A 24850-nucleotide genomic window follows, 5' to 3' on the forward strand; every position below is an offset into this window, starting at 1 on the left:
ATTAAGTTCTGAATAAAACAAAGACAAAGAGCATCAAGTTCAGGACAAAGCTTTCTTTGGTTTCCTTTTTAGTTTCCAATTAATAACCCCACGCTATCTCTAAACAGGACGGTCTTCCTGTGTGTGTTTCAAAAGCACGCTCACTATCTCCTACTGTATGTTGTTAACCCCCCGCACCCCCTACCTCTACTGCATTGTCTCAAAGGACCTTAATTTTAAAGTGATAAGAAGAGAATACTAAACAACTGGCTAGTGGAAATGTCAAAAGCACTGATGAGTGCATGTTGCAAATATCACCTTAATATTTAAATGTACCCATCTAAATGTTAAAATCTTAGTATATTGGGTAGTAATATCTCCACCAGTCTAACATTTTTAGCAATTATTTGTCAGAAAGGGATTTTTATCTGTATTTGAAGTTTCTTTTTATAATTCATACATCTGATTCATACATCTCGAGAATGTAAGATGAACCACATCAGGTTTTTTAAAATTATGTTTGTCTGTGTGTTTGTTTGTGCATCATGTAAAAACTACTGAAATAATTTCAATGGGGTTTTCACAGGGTATATTTGGCCAAGTTTAAGGTAACACATAGGCTTTGTTTCATCACAATTGCCCCAATTTAAATGGAAAATGATAAAAATCTTAAGCTGATTCCAAACAGATGGCATTGTAAATCTTTTCAAAACACGTTTGAGTGTGCAATTAAATTCCACATGAACAAAGTCATAAAATTTATAATTAATTCAAGTAAAGTAAAGGTTTTCTAGCCCTCCTGCTAAATGTGACCACTGCATATACATTTGACATATTTAGCAGCTAACATAAAATAACAATTCATTCTGATTATTTAAATAAATTAAAATCTAATCTCCATATTCCAATGGGAGTCAAAACTGTGGATCAAAAGGGGAAGGGTCTTTGTTGCTTTCGGAATATTATCTCCTAGACTGTATAACTAGACGGCTAAGCAAATATACAAATCAAAATCAGCATTTTGTCAATAAATCAATTTGTACTTTATACTGTACCCACTCACTCATTGAAGTTTATTGACTGTTGTACAAATTTTTGACTTAATTTGTTTAAAGGATGCAAAAAGCTTCAAATTCATCTTTACTGGATATAGAAGACTTGATAGAGTCCTGTTATCCTGAATCAAATCTCTCGTGTGAAGATTTCTCATAATGTTTCTGCTAGAGCAGTTATATATTCGTTACTGGTGTTTGCAACACTTGTAACAATTCTGGCGAATACAGTTAATAATAATAATAATAATAATAACATTAATAATAATACATTTTATGTAACGGCGCCTTTCATGGCACTCAGGGCACCTTACAGTCAAAGTATAAGTACATGGTTTAAAAACAAAACAGGAAGAAAACTGCATTACATAAAGACCTGTCTAAACAAACAGGTTTTTAGACGAGATTGAAAAACTGGGAGACTTGGACTGTTGCGGACCTTGACAGGAAGTCGATTCCATAAAGAAGGTGCCGCATAACCAAAAGCTCGAGACCCTATAGAAACTATCTGTGTACATGGACAAATGAGTGTAATTGCAGAAACAGACCTTACAGTAAATCACGCGACGGGATATGTACAGTAGGGCGAGCCGAGGGCGACAGTGGCAAGGAAAAACTCCCTGAGATGGTAATAGGAAGAAACCTTGAGAGGAACCAGACTCAACAGGGAACCCATCCTCATTTGGGTGAAACAGAAAGCAGTAAATGATCTGCATTTATACAGTGTGTAGGGTGGGAGGCAGTTCAGCTATAATAGCTGAATATTATAATATAATATGATATTCACAATCTCTCCTCTGAACATGTCCAAACCACCTCAATCTGGCCTTTCTAACTTTATTTCCATAACATGGGTTGTCCTTCTGATGAACTCATTCTTGATCCTATCCATCCTTGTCACTCCCAAAGAGAATGTCAACATCTTCAGCTCTGCCACCTCTAGCTCTGCCTCCTGTCTTTTCTTCAGTGCCACTGTCTCTAAGCTGTAGAGCATTGCTGGTCTCACCACTGTCCTGTACACCTTTTCTTTTATTCTCACTGATACTCTTTTATTGCACAACACACCTGACACTTTTCTCCTCAAATTGCAACCTGCCTGTACCCGCCTCCTAACTTCCTTTGAACACTCCATTGCTCTGGACCGTTAAGCCTAATTACTTAAAATCTTGCACCTTCTTTACCTCTGCTCCCTGTCAACTTACCGTTCCTCTTGGGTTCCTTTCATTTAGACACATGTATTCTGTCTTACTGCGGCTAACCTTCATTTCTCTGCTTTCCAGAGCATACCTCCACCACTCCAATTTTTCCTCCACCTGTTCCCTGCTCTTGCTGCACAGCACAATGTCATCTGCAAACATCATAGACCATGGAGACTCCTGTCTTACCTTACTGTATCTGTCATCCTGTCCATCACCAGAGCAAACACAAAGGGGCTTAGAGCTGATCCTTGATGCAGACCCACCTCCACCTTGAACTCTTCTGTCAGCGTAGCATGCAAGTCCTCATATGCTCTTTGTTTGGCCTTTGCCACATCTACCTTGACCTTACGCTGCATCTCCCTGTACTCCTGTCTACTCCCTTCACTCCTGGACATTCTCATTCCACCACCAAGTCTCCTTGTCCACTTGTCCCTTACCTGATGATACACCAAGTACCCTCCTAACTGTCTCCCTGATCACATTGGCTGTAGTTTTCCAGTCAACTGAAAGCACCTCCTGACCACCTATAGCCTGTCTCAACTTCTCCCTAAATGCTACACAACATTCTTCCTTTCTCAGCTTCCACCACTTTGTCCTCTGTTCTACCTTTGTCCTCTTCACCTTCCTCACCACCAGGGTTATTTTACACACCACCATCCTGTGTTGTCTGTCTACACTCCCCCCTACCAACACTTGTCACTGATCTTTTTCAGATTACAACGTCAACACAAGACATAGTCCACCTGAGTGCTTCTGCCTTCAATCTTATATCACAGCCTATGTTCCTGCCTCTTCTGGAAGAAAGTATTAACTACTGCCATTTCAATCCTCTTTGCAAAGTCCACTACCCTCTGTCCTTTAACATTCCTGTCCTGAAGACGTAAACGGTTGATATTCCTAATATAGAAAAATGGAGAGCGGGTAACACTATTACTATGGGCTTCAAATGAAAGTGTTTGATTACCTACCTTACCTAATGTTGATTTTGTGCCCACAAGAAGAATTTCAGTTTTACTATTGTTCAATTTGACAAAATTGCTTGAAAACCAAACCTTTGACTTTTCAAGGCACTCAACAAGAGAAGAAGGGAGAGACATCATGGAAGGTTTAGAAGAGAGATAAAGTTGGGTATTGTCTGCATAATAGTGAAATTGAATGTCATATTTCCTAAATATGCTCCCTATTGGAGGAAGATGGATAAGAAGCAGGAGAGGTCCTAGCACGAAGCCCTGAGGGACACCAGTGACAACTGGAGTAGTAGTTGATTGAAATTGTTTAATTTGTACAAATTGCGTGCAATCAGAAAAATTGGAATGAAACCAAAAATGGGCTATACCAGTAACACTGATAGATTCCAATCTGTGAAAGCTCAATCGGCTTTGAGATATTGTTAATAAGAGAGAAAAGTGATTTAGTGTTTTGCGCATCAGATCCTATAAGACCAGCATAGTAGTTCATTCTTGCAGTGGAAAGTGCGGTCTTAAGGCATAGTCGTTCCAAACGACGACCCTTGACCTTAAGATGGCGAAGTTCACAAGTAAACCAGGGGGCAGAATTGACAAACCAGACCTTCCTGGTTTTCAATGGAGCACAAACATCAAGGATGATTTTTAAATGATCATTGTAGTGCTGAAATAAATCATCGGGAGTCGAAGGGTAGTTGATAGATGGTAAAAAGTGTAGACAAACATTCTGAGAGCACTGAAACATCAATGTTCTTAATATTGTAAAAAAGTCATGGTATGGTTCAAATTGGGCTTGAATATAGATAGAACAACATTAAAAGACACCAACATGTGATCAGACAGTGATAAATCTGTAATATTGAAATGATCAGGGATGACGCCAGAGCAGCAGACCAAGTTCAATGTATGACCTTTGGAGTGAGTAGGCGCTTTGATAAATTGCTGCAGTCCAAAACTATCCAAACATGTTAAAAAATTAGTTGAAAAGGAGCTTTCTGAATAGTCTATATGGATATTGAAATTACCAACCAACACCACATTAGGGGACAAAGAGCAATGAGAAGTTAAAAATGTAGAAAATTCCTGCAGAAATGCAGGAGTGGCCTTTGGAGTTCTGTACACCACATGAAGAATGGTAGGAACAACTCCATTAATTTGCACTGCAGCCGATTCAAATGATGTGTATTCAATTTCAGGAATGGTTACAACTTTCCATTTCGCCTTATGCAATATTGCAATGCCCCCGCTCCGGCCAACAGTTCGTGATTTACTAGTAAAGACATATCCAGAAGGAGTAGAATGATTTAAATGAAAAAAGTCATTTTTTTTGTTGCCAGGTCTCTGTTAAACAAAGAAAATCGAACTTATGATCCATCAGCAGGTCATAAACTAAAGGCCCCTTGTTGGTCAGTGAACATAGATTCCACAGTCTGAATGAAAGATCGTTCTTATCGGTATTTGTGGAAATCACCTTACTGAGCCTTACTAGCAGACTAGGATCAGCAGTACGAGTTTAAAGACCAAAAAGACCAGTTGTCATCATCTTTATAGATCATTTTGAAGAGCTTCACACACCTACAAACATTTTGGTGATGTCTCTGGCTCTAGTGGATCTGCTTCAGGTACTCAGAGGACTGTGGATGGGTGTTGGTACTTTGAAGAAGAATTCTGCCTTTGGCATTCCACTTTTGACTTTCTGTTCACTGGTGCATCAATCTTTCCCCTGATTTCTATTGCTGCAGATCGACATCAAGCTGTATGCTATCCACTTGACTAACCCTCACAAATAACTCTACCCATTGCTGGGCTTATACCAGCTCTGAGCTGGATTTTGGCTACAGTGTATGCTTTCAGTTCCATTGGTTTAAATGCCAAAATGAAAATATGAGAATATATTGTGTCTGTAAACTGTTTCGGAAATTGTTTACAGACACAATTTAGTTTAGTTTTAATAATTGAAGCATTTGCTTTTATATGTACATGTCTGTTCCCTTTCAAAGGCTACACTTGATGCTGCGTAAAAACGCTATGGAAACATCTTTTTGTGTTGCCGGTTGTAAAGCATGTGTGTATCAAACATGACAAATTATGGCCTATATAACCTCGGTCAGGTGACGTCATCTGATGAGACGCATCTGCAGGTTATAAATTGGAGTAAACCGGAAGCATGTATTAAAACGCATGTATTCGGCAGAGCTGTGAGAGACAGATTTAAAACTCCTATCTCTCAAGCACTCATTGGATTGGGAAATTCCTCTGTCCGCTCTCAAGCGTGCCCTGGCGCTTCTTGTAAATGGGCAAGGATAAACATCCTCTTTTGCTTTTGCGGAGATTGAAATAGCCTCCAAGCACTTAAAAAACATTTAACATTAGGTTCTATTGGGTGCCCGGGGGGCGGAGCCTCACGATGCTCTCTCCCTTTCCTTAGCAATCTCCATATGAGTTAACCCTTTCATGGAGTGAGCTATATTCATCCTGTGTTTTCCTGCCATCGACTTATTTATTTGTTTAAATATAGTTGATGGGGTTACAGTATCTTACAAAAGTGAGTACACCCCTCACATTTTTGTAAATATTTTCAAGGGACAACGCTAAATATATGAAACTCTAATAGAATGTAAAGTAATCAGTGTACAGCTTGTATAATGGTGTAAAGTTGATGTCCCCTCAAAATAACTTATCTCACAGCCATTAATGTCTGAACGGCTGGCAACAAAGGTGAGTACACCCCTAAATTAAAATGCCCAAATTGTGCCCAATTAGCCCTTTTCCCTTCACGTTGTCATGTCACTCATTAGTGTTACAAGGTCTCAGGTGTCCTTGGGGAGCAGGTGTGTTAAATTTGGTGTTATCGCTCTTACACTCTCATACTGGTCACTAGGCGTTTAACATGGCTACTCATGTCTTACAAAAAAGTGGTTCTCTGAGGAAAGAATTCTCTGAGGATCTGAAAAAGAATTATTGCTCTACACAAAGATGGCCTAGGCTATAAGAAGATTGCTAACACCCTGAAACTGAGCTGCAACACGGTGGTTAAGACCATACAGCGGTTTAAAAGGACAGGTTCCACTCAGAACAGGCCCCGCCATGGTAGACCAAAAAAGGTGAGTGTACGTGCTCAGCGTCATGTCCAGACATTGGCTTTTGAAAATAGATGCGTGAGTGCTGCCAGCATTGCTGCAGAGGTTGAAGGGATGGGGAGTCAGCCTGTCAGTGCTGAAACCATATGCCGCACACTGGATCAAATTGGTCTGCATGTCTGTCGTTCCAGAAGAAAGCCTCTTCTAAAGATGGTGCACAAGAAAGCCCACAAACAGTTTTCTGAAGACAAGCAGACTAAGGACATGGAATACTGGAACCACGTCCTGTGGTCCGATGAGACCAAGATAAACTTATTTGGTTCAGATGGTGTCAAGCGTGTGTGGCGGTGAACAGGTGAGGAGTACAAAGACAGATGTGTCTTGCCTACAGTCAAGCATGGTGGTGAGTGTCATGGTTTGGGACTGCATGAGTGCTGCCGGGACTGGGGAACTACAGTTCATTAAGGGGACCATGAAGGCCAACATGTACTGTGCCATACTGAAGAGCATGATCCCCTGCCTTTGGAAACTGGGCCGTAGAGCAGTATTCCAACATGATAATATACAAATACACTTTGATGACAACCACTGCCTTGCTGAAGAAACTGAGGGTAAAGGTGCTGAACTGGCCAAGCATGTCTCCAGACCTAATCCCTAATGAGCATCTGTGGGGCACCGTCAAACGGAAGGTGGAGAAGCGCAAGGTGTCTAATATTCACCAGCTTCGTGCCGTGATCAAGGAGGAGTGGAAGAGGATTCCCGTGGCAAACTGTGAATCTCTAGTGAACTCCATGCCTAAGAGCGTTAAGGCAGTGCTGAAAAATAATGGTGGCCACACAAAATATTGACACTGGGCACAGTTTGAACATTTTCATTTAGGGGTGTACTCACTTTTGTTGGCAGCAGTTCAGACATTAATGGCTGTGTGTTGAGTTATTTTGAGGGGACATCAACTTTACATCATTATACAAGCTAGAGTTAGATAGACATAGAGTTTTATATCTTTAGCGTTGTTCCTTGAAAAGATATAATAAAATATTTACAAAATGTGAGGGGTGTACTCACTTTTGTGAGATACTGTTTATGATGACGCCCAAATATAAGAGACGCTTCCAGGCTATCTCTCTCCTGGGACATCATCCTTTCTGAAAAGCTAATACCTTCTTTCAAGCTGTGTAGACTTTCATCTTCCCTGGAAAGAAAAGATTTTCAGGCAGCAGGTCAGGTTGGTGCTCCATTGCCCACCATGGCGATTTTGCAGGCCTACCAGGCTGACCTGCTGAGAGCCTTGAGCACTGGCGGGGCTCTTTAAGATAGGGCGTATTGGACACAAATTTCTCTTCATGCAACAAAGCAGACGGCTCGTGCTATCGGCCGTTTTATGGCTGCGTTGGTTTCCCCAGAGAGGCACTTGTGGCTGAATCTCAGGGGCATCAAGGATAAGAATTGTGCATTCCTCCTTGATGCCCCTATCTTGCCTTCCAGCCTGTTTGGCGATATCGTTAACTCGGTCGCCACTAGGTTCATGAAGCAAAGTTATATGAACAAGCCTTCGGGAAATTCCTTCCCTGCCATGGTCAAGAGTCGGGACTGTCGGCCACCGAGTCTCGACCGGGTCTGACTCTTGCGAGGCGTGAATCACAAGGAGAGTGTTTTTGAGCCGAGCACCCCCTCGTAAAGACTGGAGTGCGCCGCGCTTCAAAATCCGCCTTAAAAGAGGTCAGACTGGAATATTGTCTTCCTTACAAAGAAAGAGGTTCATGTGCCCAGGACCTTGGGAGTGGCCCCCCAATAAAAAGAGGCACGGAGAATTCCTTTCAAGAATGAAGTGTTCTCCCTGGCACCCCCAGGAGGATGGTGTTCTTGCTCCGCCACCACTGGTGTTTCGGGCAACACCAGTCTCCAATAAAGTGTTAGTTCTTTGTTTTTTTCTTGCCATGTTTCAGGATGCCGAACACCTAACATCCCCCCATTTAACCAAGCTGCGGAGACTTTTGCCCCTTTCTGAAAAACTGGCAATGTGAAAGCTACTGCCAAGTATATCTCCTTGGGTACTAAGCACTGTAGACAGAAACTACAGGATTCAGTTCTCACATCACCCACCGCATTTCAACGGCGTGGTCTCTACTTCCATGAAACCGGAAGCTGACACAAGTTGCGGGGGAATGGGGCCATGAAACATGTTCCCCTACCAGACAGAGAGTCAGGCTACTACAGTCGGTATTTCTTGGTTCCCAAGAGGAACGGTGGGCTGCGTCAAATTTTTAGATTTTCGCGGGCTGTACCGCTATCTAAAAAAAAATAAAAATACAGCTTAAAAATGTTGACTGTCAAAGTGATTGCTCTTAAATCCTACCAAGAGATTGATTTGTGACAACCGATCTGATGGACGCATAATTTCATATGGAAATATTGCCACAACACAGGAGGTTCCTGAGGTTCGCGATCGGGGGCGAAGCTTACCAGTATCCGATCCTTCCATTTGGTCTAGCTCTCTCTCACCCGCACATACACAAAATGCATAGATGTAGTTCTGGCTCTTACGACTTCAGAGCATCTGTATTTGAATTACATGACTGGCTGGCCCAGTCTCAGTAGCTAGCGCTTCAACATCAGCATGTCGTCCTAGCTCATCTTTGTTTTTTAGGATTGAGACCCAACGCCACAAAAAGCGTGCTCTTTTCTGTTCAGAGGACAACATATTTGGGTGTCACATGGGATTCGATCATAAGCGGGCACAGCTGTCTCCCGCTCGTGTCAAATCTATTCTCAACACCCTCTAGGAAATCAAGCTAGACCAGAAAGTGACTGTTCATCATTTTCAGAGATCTTATCTCTCATGCCAGCTGTATTCATGGTGACACCTTTGGGCCTTCTGCACATGAGAGCATTTCAGATGTGGCTAAGAACCAGGGGATTTCACTCGAGGGCCAATCCCTAATAAGGGTTACGCGCCAGGGGCTTCGTACCCTTCCTATGTCGTTCAGACCCCGGTTTCTGACTCTGGGTCTCACTCTAAGTTCGTCTTGTCGTCTCAGATGCTAACGACAGACGCTTCCCTGACGGGCTGGGGTGCGGTCTAAGATGACCGTCCAGCCCTAGTGAGCTGGAGAGGCCATCTTATCGCGCGGCACATCAATTGCCTCGAAATGATGGCGGTATTTCTGGCCCTAAAGCACTTCCTCCAGAAGTTGAGAGGCTATCATGTCCTAGTGCGGGTGGACAACACTACGGCAGTCTCATATATTAATTGCCAGGGCGGATTGTGCTTGTGCCGCTAAATAAGCTAGCGCACCAGGTTCCTGTCCCTCAGGGCGATTTACATTCCAGGGCATATGAATGTGGGAGCAGTTGTACTGTCCAGTCAAGCTCTGACACATGGGGAATGAGAACCCCACCCTAAAGTAGTCGGTCAATTTGGAAGAGATTTCATGTAGCAGAGGTGGACCTCTTTGCCTCGCAAGAACAGCAAATGTCAATTTTACTACTCTCTGACTCTTTCAGTTCCCCTAGGTCTGGACGCCTTGGCGTAGGGGTCCGTTAACAGTGTTTGCGCCTCTTATTGATAGCGCCCTGTCGGCCGACCCGAGTGTGGTTCTCGGATCCAGTATCTCTTCTCGACGGCTCACCATGGTGATTCCAGTAAAAAGGGATCTTCTATCTCAGGTGCAGGGGACAATATTTCATTCCCGGCCCGAGCTTTGGAACCTTCATGTTTGGCCCCTGGATGGGACCAACTAAGTCAAGCTGGTTTTCCGGCCAGCGTAACTGAGACTATTCTATGTGCTAGGGCTCCCTCCACTAGAAGAGCTTATGCCCTCAAATGGAATGTATTTGAAAGTTGGTGCATGACGAAGCAGGTAGACCCAGGCCACTGCGGAATTGGTTCAGTGCTGGAGTTTCTGCAGGCAAAGTTGTCCTCAGGCTTGTGCCCTAGTACTTTCAGGACATACGTAGCTGCTAGTTCAGCCTGTCCCATTCTGATTGATGTGGTTATTGTGGGAAAACACCCTTTAGATGCCCGTTTCATTCATGGAGCTAAATGGTTGAGGCCACCCACTAGAGCCACGGTCCCTTCATGGGATTTATCTATTGTGCTCGAAGGTCTAATTGACACCCCTTTCGAACCACTAGAGTCAGCGCCTGCTTAAGATGTTTTTTCTGATGGCCTTTACCTCTTTGAAGAGGTTTGAAGATCTGCACGCCTTGTCAGTCTCCCCATCCTGCCTAGACTTTGCCCATGGGCTAGTCAAGGCCATTTTGTATCCTTACCAAACAATCTTCCAAAAGTTCCAATCTCAACCATGCACCCTCTTGTTCTTGAAGCTTTCTGTCCTCTGCCTTTTACAGCTTCAGAGCAGGAGAGACTTTACTTACTGTGTCCAGTACATGCCCTTCAGACTTGCGTCCACCGCACCAGCCAGTGGCGTAAGTCAGAGCAGCTTTTCATATGTTATGGGGCCGCAACCGGGGGGCGGCCGCCACTACACAGACCTGGTTAAACTGGGTGAGAGATGCTATTGCTCTCTCCTATGAGGCGCGTGGGCTCACTTTGCCTCCAGGAATCAGGGCTCATTCAACCATGGGGATCGCCTCACCTATTGCGCTGGCAAGAGGTATTCCCCTGCAGCAAGTGTGTGACGTGGCAGATTGACCCTCTCCGCACACATTTGTTAGATTTTTAGTCTGGATGTTCATGCTTCTCCGGGCTCACGGGTCCTCGAGTCAGCCTCCCGGATATAGTTATGAGACCTCCTCGGCCTTGTGCGCACACACTACACAACCCTGGGGTCCAGACACTTGCAATGCAGCGGCGTTGGTATTCTCGTTCCCATATCGTTTCCACGCAGTATCGAGTGTAACCTTTGAAAAGGAACGTCACGGGTTACTTTGCTGTAACCCTGTTTCCTGAAAAGGCGGAAATGAGATGCTGCTCTCCAATCCCGCACTGCCCGCACTGGATGTCCCTTTAGACAAAATCAATCTGAGGAATGCTTCCAGTTTACTCCTATTCATAACCTGCAGGTGCGTCTCATCAGATGACGTCACCTGACCGAGGTTATATAGGCCAAAATTTGGCGTGTTGGTACACACATGCTTCAATATCGGCAACATGAAAAAATGTCCCCATAGCGTTTTCAAGCAGCATCTCGTTCCCGCCTTTTCAAGGAACAAGGTTACAGCAAAGTAACTAGAGTCGTTTTTCATTGTGCCAGCGTGTGTTGTGATTGGTCTGTATACTCAGATATTTTTAGTTTCAGACAAGCATGCAAGAACAATTAAGGTAACAAAAAAGGGTATTTTTTGATATAATACCCTATATTTAAGATATTTAGATATTTAACTGGTTGACTTATATAAATTCAATATTGAACCCTATCATATATGGCCTTTTCTATCTATGGTTTAGGAAAACACTATATCTTATTGTTACATTAAAAATATTTGCCCCTTAATTCCTCTGACATAAAAGTGTGCAACTTAAAATAAATAATGTATTTCTTAAAATACATGTAATCAATTAAGAGCAGAGACTGCATTCAATTTCATTGTGATGCAGTTATTATTTGGGTACACAGTAATTGGCTTATCTTACAATTTTTTTTGCCAAATTTTTGTATGACATGGTTCATTTTTTTTACTCAATGTTTACAGTGACTACGGAAAGTATTTAGACTTCCTTAAATTTCTCACCTTTTTTTATATTGCAGCCATTGGATAAAAGCATTTAAGCTTTTTTTTTCCAAACATTTTTGCAGATTTATTAAAAGAGAAAAACTGAAATATCACATGGTCCTAAGTATTCAGAACTTTTGCTGTGACACTCAGCAGTTCAGCAGTTTTAGCTCCCTCCAAAGATTTTCTATTGGATTTAGGTCTGGAGACTGGCTAGGCCACTCCAAAACCTTGATATGCTACTTACGGAGCCACTCCTTGGTTTTCCTGGCTGTGTGCTTTGGGTCATTGTCATGTTGGAAGACCCAGCCACGACCCATCTTTAATGCTCTGACTGAGGGAAGTAGGTTTTTGCCCAATATGTCACAATACATGGCCCCGTTCATCCTCTCCTTAATAAAGTGCAGTCATCTTGTCCCCTGTGCAGAAAAACACCCCAAGAGCATGATGCTTCCAGCCCCATTCTTCACTGTAGGTATGGTAAAATTGGGATGATACTCATCATTCGTCTTTCTCCAAACACGGCGAATAGAGTTAAGACCAAAAAGTTCTACTTTGGTTTCGTCTGACCTTATGACTTTATCCCATGACTTCTCTGGATCATCATGCAGATGGTTCCTGGCAAACTTCAAACAGGCTTGGACATGGGATGACTTAAGCAGGGGAACCTTCCGTGCAATGCAAGATTTTAAACCATGATGTCTTAGTGTATTACTGATATTAGCCATGGAAACGAGGGTCCCAGCTCTCTTCACGGCATTGACCAGCTCCTCCGATGTAGTTCTGGGCTGATTCTTCACCATTCTTAGCATCATTGATACTCCACGAAGAGAGATCTTCCATGGGGCCCCCAGTCTGAGGAACATTGACAATCATTAGCCTCTTTCATTTTCTGGTAATTGCTCCAACAGTTGTTCTTTTTTCACCAAGCTGCTTGGCAATTGCCTTATAGCCCTTTCCAGCTTTGTGAAGGTCTCTTGTGTCTTTTGACAGCTCTTTGGTTTTGCCCATGTTGCTACTTAGACTTTGGCTAATTGTGGGGTGCACAGGTGTCTTTATGACAGCTAACGACCTCAAATAGGTGCTACTAATTTAGAATAATTAGCAGAGTGTAGCTGGACTATTTAAAAGCAAAATAACAGGTCTTTGAGGGTCAGAAATCTGTTTGATAAGCAAGTGATCAAATACTTATTTGACACATTAATTCACAATTTTTTTTATTTTTTTTAAATCATGCAATGTGATTCTCGGATTTTTCTTTTTATATTCTGTCTCCCACTATGAAAATGCACCTATGCTGATAATTGTAGACCCCTCCATGATTTCTTGCAAAATCACAAGGTCAAATACTTATTGACCTTACTGTAGGAAGTCATGCAAGAGGAGGGAGTAGAGACGATGACAGAAAACATACTAGGAAAGATGAACTAGAAAATATTTAAAAGTCATATCAATTACCTAAACAAAACTGGCCTAGTCGATAGAACCTAAAAGAAGGAATTATTATTCATTTTTTTATGTCAAACTGATGATCCACACTCCAGTCCAGCAGGTGGCAGTAATGCACCTATAAGTTGGCTGCCAGCCGCCAAAAACAAAAAAAAACAAGAAGAAGAAATAAAGTAGACCAAAATATTCTCAAAAGCTAGACATTATGCCAAGATCCAAAGAATTTAAAACACAAATAAGAAAAAAAAAAATGTGATCTATTAGTCTGGAAAAGGTTATAAAGCTATTTCTAATGTTTTGGAGAGCCATTATCTACAAATGGTAAAACATGGAACAGTGAAGAACCTTCCCGGAAGTGGCCAGCCGACCATAATTACCCCAAGAGCATGCAACAACTCATCCAAAAGGTCAAAATATACCCCAAGACTTTTGGGAAAATACTCTCAGGACTGACGAGAAAGGTGTGTGCGCCATTTTGTGTGTAACACCGCATTCAGAAAAAGAACCAGTACCAATAATTAAATATGGTGGTGGTAGTGTGATGGTCTTGGGCTGTTTTGCTTCTTTAAGTCCTGGAAGAATTGCTGTGTCAAATGGAACCATGAATTCTATGTAGCTAAATATCCTGAAGGAAAATATTCGGTAGTCTGTTTGTGACCTCAAGCTGAAGCGAACTTGGGTTCTGCAGCAGGGCAATTATCTAAAGCACACCAGCAAGTCTACTTCTGCATGGCTGAAGAAAAACAAAATGAAGACTTTGGAGTAACCTAGACAAAATCCTAACCTGAATTCCTGAGTGAGATGCTGTGGAATGACCTTAAAAAAAAACCTTGAAAAAACCTTTAATGTGGCTTGTTTTACAACAATTCTGCAAAGATGAGTTTGTCAAAATTCCTTCACACTGCTGTAACACTCATTGCAAGTTATCAGAAATGCTTGATTGCAGATATTGTTGCTAAGGGTGGCCCAACAAGTTATGAGGATTAGGGGGAAAACACTTTTTCACACCACTGTACCAGGACTTCCTTGAATTATGTTCATAGTTGAGTCTATAACTTCCTTTTTTTCAAATAGTAATAATTAATTTATTGTTATGTACAATAAGGAATCATACTCCTGCAATATGCTTATTTGTGCATAGCAACAAGTTGTGTTCACTTCCCTGTTGATTAAAAGGGGAAGTAACGTTTTTGTTGTTGGACTACTGTCTCTCAGGTGGCCTCATCTCTTAACAGGGAAGCCAATATAACTTCTGACATTTCGTAAGGATGTAATCATTTTTCACAAGAGACTACAAATAAAAAAGAATATTTTTGACAGTACATTGAAGGATGATAGAAGCTCAAAATTTAACAGAGTACTGTTATCCTGAATCAAATGTTTCATGTGTGAAAATTTCTCATAACGTGGCAACTCAAACTGTATTTTATTCAATAGTGGTGTTTGCAATAGTCTTTACAATTGTTGGGAATGCTGTGGTCATTATCTCCATAGCTCATTTCAAACAACTTCACACACCTACAAACATTTTGGTGATGTCTCTGGCCCTGGTAGATCTACTTTTGGGACTGACAGTCATGCCTTTCAGCATGGTCAGGACTTTGGATGGCTGCTGGTACTTTGGAGAAGAATTCTGCTATTGGCATTCTATTTTTGACTCTGTCTTCACTGGTGCATCAGTCTTTCACCTGGTATCTATTGCTACAGATCGATATCAAGCTGTGTGCTATCCCCTTCAGTACCCTACAAGAATTACTTTACCTGTTTCAGGTTTTATGATAGCTCTAAGTTGGATTTTGGCTTCAGTGTATGCTTTCAGTACTGTTGGTATACAATCAAATGAAGCAAACTTAGAAGATTATATTGCATCCATATATTGTTTTGGAAGTTGTGTGTATTTGATTAATGCAGTATGCGCTTCTATAAATACAGTCCTTTCTTTCATTTTGCCGGTCTGTATTATGATTGGTTTGTATGTGAAAATATTTTTGGTTTCAGAAAAGCATGCAAAGAAAATGGAGGGCACAAAAAAAACCAGACCTGATGTGACTTCAAACAAAATTTTACAAAAGGTGAAACATGAGAAAAAAGCTGCAAAAACACTTGGCATTGTTGTGGGTACATTTATTTTATGCTGGATGCCATATTTCATTATATCTCTAGTTGACCCTCTTTCAAACTTTACCACGCCAGCAATCATATATGATGTATTTTTCTGGTTGGGTTACATTAATTCAACATTTAACCCCATCATATATGGCCTTTTCTATCCATGGTTCAGAAAAACACTTTATCTAATTGTTACACTAAAGATATTTGCTCCTAACTCCTCAGACATAAAAGTTTATGCGGCTTAAAAATGTGTGCGTGGTGCAAAATAGATATGAACAAATAAGGGCATTGATCACATTTATTTTAATTCTAATATACAGTACCATGAAAAAGCATTTGCTAATATTTTCTGCATATTTAGCATACTTAAATGATTCAGATCATCAAACACATTGTAATATTACACAAATATAACCCAGTAAATACAAAATGCAGTTTTTAAATGATAATTTAAATTATTAATGGAATAACTGCCTAAACTTGCCTGACGTTAACCTAAATTGCACCTACACCTAATAACTAGTTGTGCCACCCTTAGGAGCAACAACTGCAATCAAGTGTTTGGAATTTTGCCCCACTCTTCTATGTAGAATTGTTTGAATACAGCTAAATTAAATGGTTATCAAGCAAGAATGCCTTGTTTAGGAATCTTAATTAGACTTATGTCTGGACTTTGCTCATGCCAAAACATTGTTTTTTATTTATGTTTTAAGCCATTCAGAACAGGCTGATGTGTTTTAGATCATTGTCCTGCTGCATAACCCACTTGAGCTTGAGGTCACAAACTGATAGCCTTTAGGATTTTTTTGGTAGAGCACACTACATAGATCCATTAATTATGGCAAGTTGTCCACATCCTGAAGCTGTAAAGCAGTCCCAGCCCATCACACTACCATTATCATTACATCCAAGATGGCGCCGGTGAGGTCGGCTGCCGTCACGACTGCTCCGACCAGATTTTCTTTGTTTTTGTTATTTAAGTTAGTTTTTACCGTCTTAAAACCAGTCAAATTACCACCATGGAGTACATTAGTTATGATAGAGACACTCTTGTTTCTATTGGTATACAATGTACTCACAATTCGACGTTTTTAACTCCGGATCCGAGCTGGCCGAGTGAGATCCTGAGGGACAACAAAGGACGCGACGCAAAGCGGCGGCCCCGAGGGAAACGAGTCGGCGTCAGGAACAGGCTGAGAGCCCGTGCACACCGCACACCTCTGCCTAGCATCCTGCTCGCCAACATCCAGTCACTGGAGAACAAGCTCGATGACCTCAGGGCCAGGATAAAGTTCCAGAGAGACATTCGGGACTGCAATCTCCTCTGCTTTACCGAGACATGGCTGAACCCAGCGGTGCCGGACCACGCCATCCAGCCGGCCGAGTTCTTCTCGGTTCACCGCATGGACAGGACGCGAGACTCGGGGAAGTCAAGGGGAGGCGGCGTGTGTTTAATGGTGAACAGCAGCTGGTGCAACAGCGCGAGCGTTGTTCCTCTCACACGCTCCTGCACACCAAACCTGGAACTACTGTCCATCATGTGTCGTCCTTTTTACCTTCCTCGGGAGTTCACATCGGTCATAATCAGCGCTGTTTATATTCCACCACAAGCGGACACGGACACTGCCTTATGCAAGCTGCATGAGGCACTCACACAACAACAAACACAACACCGGGACGCTGCGCTTATTGTGGCGGGGGACTTTAATAGTGCCAACCTCAAACGCGCAGCGCCAAACTTTTATCAGCATATCACCTGCCCCACCAGGGGCGAAAGGACACTGGATCATTGTTACACTACGGTCAAGGACGGCTACAAGGCACAATCTCGCCCTCCGTTTGGCAAATCCGACCACGCCGCCATCTTCCTCATGCCAAAATACAAACAAAGGCTGAAACAGGAAGTTCCGGTTCAGAGGGAGGTCGCGCGCTGGACGGACCAATCGGTGGCCGCGTTACAGGACGCACTCGATGACGCAGACTGGGACATGTTCAGAAACAGCTCCGATGGTGACGTCAGCGTGTTTACGGAAGCGGTTGTGGGATTCATCGGGAAACTAGCGGATGATACCCTGGAGAAAAAGACTATTAAAACGTTTCCCAACCAGAAGCCGTGGGTGGATAAAACCATCCGCGACGCTCTGAGATCTCGCACCGCTGCCTACAACACGGGACTTGCGTCGGGGGACATGGAACCGTACAAGGCTGCGTCATACAGCGTCCGGAAGGCGGTGAAAGAGGCGAAGCAGCGCTACGGGAGAAAACTAGAGTCACAACTCCAACAGAGTGACTCTAGGAGCCTGTGGCAGGGATTGAGAACAATAACGGATTATAAAGCACCAACATCCGGTATGATAAACGCAGACGTGTCTCTGGCAGACGAGCTGAACACTTTCTATGCTCGCTTCGAGGCTGCAGCTAAAGACGCTAGCGATGCTAATGCTAGCGATGCTAATGCTAGCGGCGCTAACGGCTGCAGACAGGAAGTCACTGCCAGCACCGGAAGCGCGTTCATCATCACCGAGCATGACGTGAGGAGAGCCTTCAAGAGAGTGAACACCAGGAAAGCAGCAGGACCAGACGGCATCTCAGGCCGTATCCTCAGAGCCTGCGCAGACCAGCTAGCACCTGTGTTCACTGAGATATTCAACATCTCTTTATCTCAGTCGGTGATCCCCACATGCTTCAAAGAGTCCATTATTGTTCCAGTCCCAAAGAAACCTCATCCTGCTTCCCTCAATGATTATCGCCCTGTAGCCCTCACTTCAGTAGTGATGAAGTGCTTTGAACGCCTGGTCAGAGACTTCATCATTTCTTCACTACCAGACACACTGGACCCACTACAGTTTGCATACCGTCCAAACCGTTCCACGGACGATGCAATCTCACATCTCCTCCACACATCTCTCACTCACCTGGACACTCGGAGGGGGAATTATGTGAAAATGCTCTTCATCGACTACAGCTCGGCATTTAATACCATAATTCCCTCCACACTCACCACCAAGCTGGAGCACCTGGGACTCAGCTCATCCATGTGTCAGTGGATCTCCAATTTTCTGACTGGCAGACCACAGGCAGTAAGGATGGGCGGCCATGTCTCAGCCTCCATCACTCTCAGTACTGGAGCCCCCCAGGGTTGTGTTCTGAGCCCCCTGCTGTACTCTCTTTACACCTCTGACTGCGTGGCCACTACCAACTCCACCACCGTCATCAAGTTTGCTGACGACACTGTCGTGGTGGGCCTGATCACCAACAACGATGAGACGGCCTACCTGGAGGAGGTTGGAAATTTGGAGAACTGGTGCCAGAGAAACAATCTCCTCCTGAACGTCAGCAAGACAAAGGAGCTGATAGTGGACTTCAGTACAAAGCAGGAGAGGAACTACCAGACCCCCGTCATCAACAGGAGCCCAGTGGAGAGAGTGGACAGCTTCAGATACCTCGGTGTTCACATCACGCAGGACCTGACATGGTCCTGTCACATCAACACCGTGGTAAAAAAGGCCCGGCAGCGTCTGTACCACCTCAGACGCTTGAGAGACTTTAGACTGCCCTCCAAGGTGCTCAGGAATTTCTACTCCTGCACCATAGAGAGCATCCTGACGGGAAACATCACGACCTGGTTCGGGAACAGCACCATGCAGGACAGACGAGCTCTACAGAGGGTGGTGCGATCAGCTGAGCGCATCATCCGCATCGAGCTCCCTGACCTGCACTCAATCTACACCAAGCGGTGCTGGACCAAGGCCAGGAAGGTCGTGAAGGACCTCAGCCATCCCAACAATGGACTGTTTACTCTGTTGCGGTCTGGGAAGCGATTCCGCTCTCTGAGGGCCAACACAGAGAGACTGAGGAGGAGCTTCTTCCCGCAGGCGATAAGGTCTCTCAACCACACCACTAGGCATAACTAACACAATATTTTCACAATTCTCAAAATCAACCAATCAATCTTTATACATCAATGGACAATATGGACAACTCCACGCACATCACATCTACACTACATGTTCACGTTTACATTCTGGACCATTACACAAAGTCACTTTAATAACTATTGCACAGAGTCACTTTTTCTATGCATACTTGCACAAAATTATAGTTCTATGCATACAATATATTTCTATTTTCATGTTCTATTTTTTTCTAGTTAAATTTTTATTTAAATTTAAATTTTTTATCATATCTCGTCTATTGATATTTATTACTTATAAGTTTTAATTCTCTTTTTAAGGTCACTGGCGGTCGTGTAAGCATTTCACTACATTTCGTACTGTGTATGACTGTGTATGTGACAAATAAAATTTGAATTTGAATTTGAATTTGAATTTGAATTATCATGTTTGAATGTAGGTATAATGTTTTTTTTTTCTTTTTTTAAATGCTTTGTTAATTTTTTCACAGATGTAACCGGATTCACATCTTCCAAAAAGTTAAACTTTTGTCTCATCAGTCCACAGAATATTGGTCCAAAACTCTTGGGCATTAAAAAGATGTTTTTTTTTTGTTTTTTTTTTGGCAAATGTAAGACGAGCCTTTGTGTTCTTTTTGTCAGCAATGGCTTTCACCATGCAACTCTCCCATGCCTGCCATTTTTGCCAAGTCTCTTTCTTATTGGTGAATCATGCACACTGACCTTAACTGTGGCAAGTAAGTGCCACTGTAACAAGATAATCAACGTGATTCCCTTCACTGGGCTGTGGTGTACCAGCCAGTGTTTTACAGTAGATAAGGGATTATTCCAGAATCGTGTGCAAACATTCTGCACTGTTTAGAACGGGCAGATCTGGTGGCATCTACAGCACAGAGTTTTGAACAGGCAAAAATGTGGTCACCCAAAATTGTGGTTTCTTGGCAACGTTGCTGCAAAGGCAATCATGCGGACATGCCGCACCTGGTGCCATCTCTATTTAAGGGCCCCGATTCCTGCTGACATTGTGTAATTATTAGGTAGCACTAGTAAGGTATAAAGTCTAAAGTTACAAAATAAGCATGCAGTAAGTTCTGAATAAAACAAAGAGCATCAAGTTCAAGACAAAGCTTTCTTTGGTTTCCTTTTTAGTTTCCAATTAATAAACCCACGCTATCTCCATAGAAGAAGGTCTTCCTGTGTGTGTTTCAAAAGCACGCTCTCTATCTTCTATGTTGTTGACCCCCCTGCATATAAGGGCTCTTATTATTACGTCTCGTGGTGCAGCTTTCTAATCCGCACCACATAACAAAATTCTACATATATTGTTAAGCCTTTGGTGTCTTTGGCATTTCCCTTTACATCCTACCCCTAGGCCTACTGCATTTTCTTTAAGGACCTCAATTTTAAAGTGATGAGAGGATAATACTAAAAAAAACTGGCTAGTGGAAATGTCAAAAGCACTGATGAGAGCATGTCGCAAATATTACCTTAATATTTAAATGTACCCATCCTAATGTTTAAATCTTAGTATATTGGCCAGTAAAATGATCTCCACCAGTCTAATATTTTTAGCCATCATTTGTCAGAAAGGATTTTTTTTCTGTATTTTAACTTTTTTTCATAATCATAAATCTGATTTAAACATCTCAAATCTGAGAACATAAGATGAGTAATAAAACACATCAAGATCTTATTATTATTATTATTGTCTGTGTGTTTGTTTGTGCATCATGTAAAAACTACTGAAAGAATTTCAATGGGGTTTTCACTGGGTATGTTTGGCAAGTTTAAGGTAACACATAAGCTTTGTTTTATCACAACTGTCCCAATTTAAATAGAAAATGGGAAAAAATTAGCTCAAACTGATGGCATTCAGACAGTTTCAGACAGGCATGCAAGAACAATTATCTGACATGACATCAACAAATATCACAAAAAGTGAAACATGAGAAAAAATCAGCAAAGACTCTTGGGATTGTTGTTGGAGCATTTAATGCATGCTGGATGCCAAATTACATTACATCTCTTATTGATACTTTCTCACACAATACGACAACTGGAATTCTTTCCGGACTATTTAACTGGTTGACCTACATCAATTTAACATTGAACCCTATCATATATGGCCTTTTCTATCCATGGGTTAGGAAAACACTTTATCTCATTGGTACACTAAAAATATTTGCCCCTAATTTCTCTGACATAAAAGTGTGCAACTTAAAATGAATAATGTATTTTTTAAAATACATGAAATCAATGAAGAGCAGAGACTGCATTCATTTTTACTGTGATGCAGTTATTATTTGGGTACACAGTAATTGGCTTAGTTATCTTACATATTTAAGGTGAATTTTCCTATGATATAGGTAATTTTTTACTCAATATTTACAGTGACTACGAAAAGTATTCAGACCCCCTTACATTTCTCACCCTTTTTTATATGGCAGCCATTGGCAAAAAGCATTTCCTTATTAATGTACACACAGCACCCCATATTGACAGAAAAACATTTTTGCAGATTTATTAAAAAAGAAAAATTGAAATATCACAAGGTCCTAAGTATTCAGAACTTTTGCTGTGACACTCATATATTTAACTCAGGTGCTGTCCATTTCTTCTGATCATCCTTGAGATGGTTCTACACCTTCATTTGAGTCCAGCTGTGATTGATTATACTGATAGGACTTAATTAGGAAAGCCACACACCTGTCTATATGAGACCTTACAGCTCACAATGCATGTCAGAGCAAATGCGAATCATGAGGTCAAAGGAACTGCCTAAAGAGCTCAGAGACAGAATTGTGGCAAGGCACAGATCTGGCCAAGGTTACGAAAAAAATTCTGCTGCACTTACGGTTCCTGAGAGGCCTCCATAATCCTTAAATGGACAATGTTTGGGAGGCCCAGAACCCTTTCTAGAGCTGGCGGTCTGGCCAAACCGAGCTATCGGGTAGAAGAGCTTTGGTGAGATACGTAAAGAAGAACCAAAGATCACTGTGGCTGTTCTCCAGAGATGCAGTTTGGAGATGAGAGAAAGTTGATAGGAGAAAGTCAACCATCACTGCATCCTCCACCAGTTGGGGCTTTAAGGTACAGTGGCTCGGCGGAAGCCTCTCCTCAGTGCAACACACATTAAGAAACACCTGAAGGATTTCAAGTTGGTAAGAAATAAGATTCTCTGGTCTAATGCAATGAAGATATAACTTTTTAGACTTAATTCTAAGCGGTTTGAGTGGGAAAAAAAACAGGCAATGCTCATTACCTTTCCAATACAGTCCCAACAGCGAAGCATGGTGGTGGCATCATCATGCTGTGGGGGTGTTTTTCAGCTGCAGGGACAGGACAACTGGTTGCAATCGAGAGGAAAATAAATGTGGCCAAGTACAGGGATATCTTGGACGAAAACCTTCTCCAGAGTGCTCATGACCTCAGATTGGGCCGAAGGTTTACCTTTCAACAAGACAATGACCCTAAGCAGATGGCTTAAATAACGAAGGCTAAAATGACCTCAAGCTTAAGCGAACTTAGGTTCTGCAGCAGGACAATTTTTCAAAGCACACCAGCAAGTCCACTTCTGCATGGTTGAAGAAAAAACAAAATGAAGACTTTTGGAGTGACCTAGTCAAAATCCTGACTGAATCCTTGTGAGATGCTGTGGAATGACATTTAAAAGACCTTGAAAAACCCTCTAATGTGGTTTGTTTTACAAGAAATTTTGCAAAGATGAGTGGGCCAAAATTCCTTCAAACTGCTGTAACATTTATTGCAAGTTATCAAAAATGGTTGATTGCAATATCTATGATTGCTCCTAAGGGTGGCCCACCAGTTAGCAAACACTTTTTCACACCACTGTACCAGTACTTCCTTGAATTATGTTCATTGTTAAGTCTATAACTTCCATTTTTTTAAAATAGTAATGATTAATTAAAATATTCTCTTATGTATTACAAGGAATTATATTCCTGCAATATGCTTGTTTGTGCATAGCAACAAAATGTGTTAATTTCCCTGTTGATCAAAAGGGGAAGTAACATTTTTCTTGTTGGACTACTGTCTCTCAGGTGGCCTCATCTCTTAACAGGGAAGCCAATATAACTTCTGACAATTCTTAAAGAAGTTATCATTTTTCACAAGAGACTACAAATGAAAGGATATTTTTGACCATTTTAAGGATGGTAGAAGCTCAAAATTTTTCTTGGTTGGAAGTAAAAGATTTAACAGAGTACTGTTATCCTGAATCAAATGCTTCATGTAAAAAAATGTCTCATAACGTGGCAACTAAAACTGTCTTTTATTCAATAGTGGTGTTTGCAATAGTCATTACAATTGTTGGGAATGCTGTGGTCATTATCTCCATAGCTCATTTCAAACAACTTCACACACCTACAAACATTTTGGTGATGTCTCTGGCTCTGGTAGATCTACTTTTGGGACTGACCGTCATGCCTTTCAGCATGGTTAGGAGTGTGGATGGCTGCTGGTACTTTGGAGAAGAATTCTGCTATTGGCATTCTGTTTTTGACTCTGTCTTCACTGGTGCATCAATCTTTCACCTGATAGCTATTGCTACAGATCGAAATCAAGCTGTGTGCTATCCCCTTCAGTATCCTACAAGAATTACGTTACCTGTTTCAGGTTTTATGGCAGCTCTGAGTTGGATTTTGGCTTCAGTGTATGCTTTCAGTACTGTTGGTATACAATCAAATGAAGCAAACTTAGAAGATTATATTGCAACTATAAATTGTTTTGGAAGTTGTGTGTATTTGCTTAATGCAGTATGCGCTTCTATAAATACAGTCCTTTCTTTCATTTTGCCGGTCTGTATTATGATTGGTTTGTATGTGCAAATATTTTTGGTTTCAGAAAAGCATGCAAAGAAAATGGAGGGCACAAAAAAAACCAGACCTGATGTGACTTCAAACAAAATTTTACAAAAGGTGAAACATGAGAAAAAAGCTGCAAAAACGCTTGGCATTGTTGTGGGTACATTTATTTTATGCTGGATGCCATATCTCATTATATCTCTAGTTGAGCCTCTTTCAAACTTTACCATGCCAGCAATCATATATGATGTATTTTTCTGGTTGGGTTACATTAATTCAACATTTAACCCCATCATATATGGCCTTTTCTATCCATGGTTCAGAAAAACACTTTATCTAATTGTTACACTAAAGATATTTGCTCCTAACTCCTCAGACATAAAAGTTTATGCAGCTTAAAAATGTGTTTATGGTGCAAAATAGATATGAACAAATAAGGGCATTAATCACATTTATTTTAATTCTAATATACAGTACCATGAAAAAGCATTTGCTGATATTTTCTAAATATTTTGCACACTAAAATGATTCAGATCATTAAACAATTGTAATATTACACAAATATAACCCAGTAAATACAAAATGCAGTTTTTAAATGATGA

General features: G+C 41.7%; 2 protein-coding genes across 2 annotated transcripts; both read left to right on the top strand.

Moving 5' to 3' along the window:
• The first annotated feature begins 14731 nt into the window (after nucleotides 1-14731).
• Nucleotides 14732-15757, top strand: LOC128513623 (trace amine-associated receptor 13c-like). The gene has a single exon (XM_053487302.1). The coding sequence runs from the start codon at nucleotides 14732-14734 to the stop codon at nucleotides 15755-15757; it is 1026 nt and encodes a 341-aa protein (XP_053343277.1).
• Nucleotides 15758-23597: 7840 nt separating this feature from the next.
• On the top strand, nucleotides 23598-24647 carry LOC128514746 (trace amine-associated receptor 13c-like). Its single transcript, XM_053488587.1, has one exon. It carries the CDS (start codon nucleotides 23598-23600, stop codon nucleotides 24645-24647), a length of 1050 nt encoding a protein of 349 aa, XP_053344562.1.
• Nucleotides 24648-24850: the final 203 nt, after the last annotated feature.

This window comes from Clarias gariepinus, chromosome 2 (genome assembly GCF_024256425.1).
Source record: "Clarias gariepinus isolate MV-2021 ecotype Netherlands chromosome 2, CGAR_prim_01v2, whole genome shotgun sequence".
Lineage (NCBI taxonomy): Eukaryota > Metazoa > Chordata > Actinopteri > Siluriformes > Clariidae > Clarias > Clarias gariepinus.

What these genes read in the sequence shown, in the direction of transcription:
- LOC128513623 (XM_053487302.1), top strand. Translation starts at nt 14,732, where the DNA reads ATGATAGAAGCTCAAAATTTAACAGAGTACTGTTATCCTGAATCAAAT.
- LOC128514746 (XM_053488587.1), top strand. Translation starts at nt 23,598, where the DNA reads ATGGTAGAAGCTCAAAATTTTTCTTGGTTGGAAGTAAAAGATTTAACA.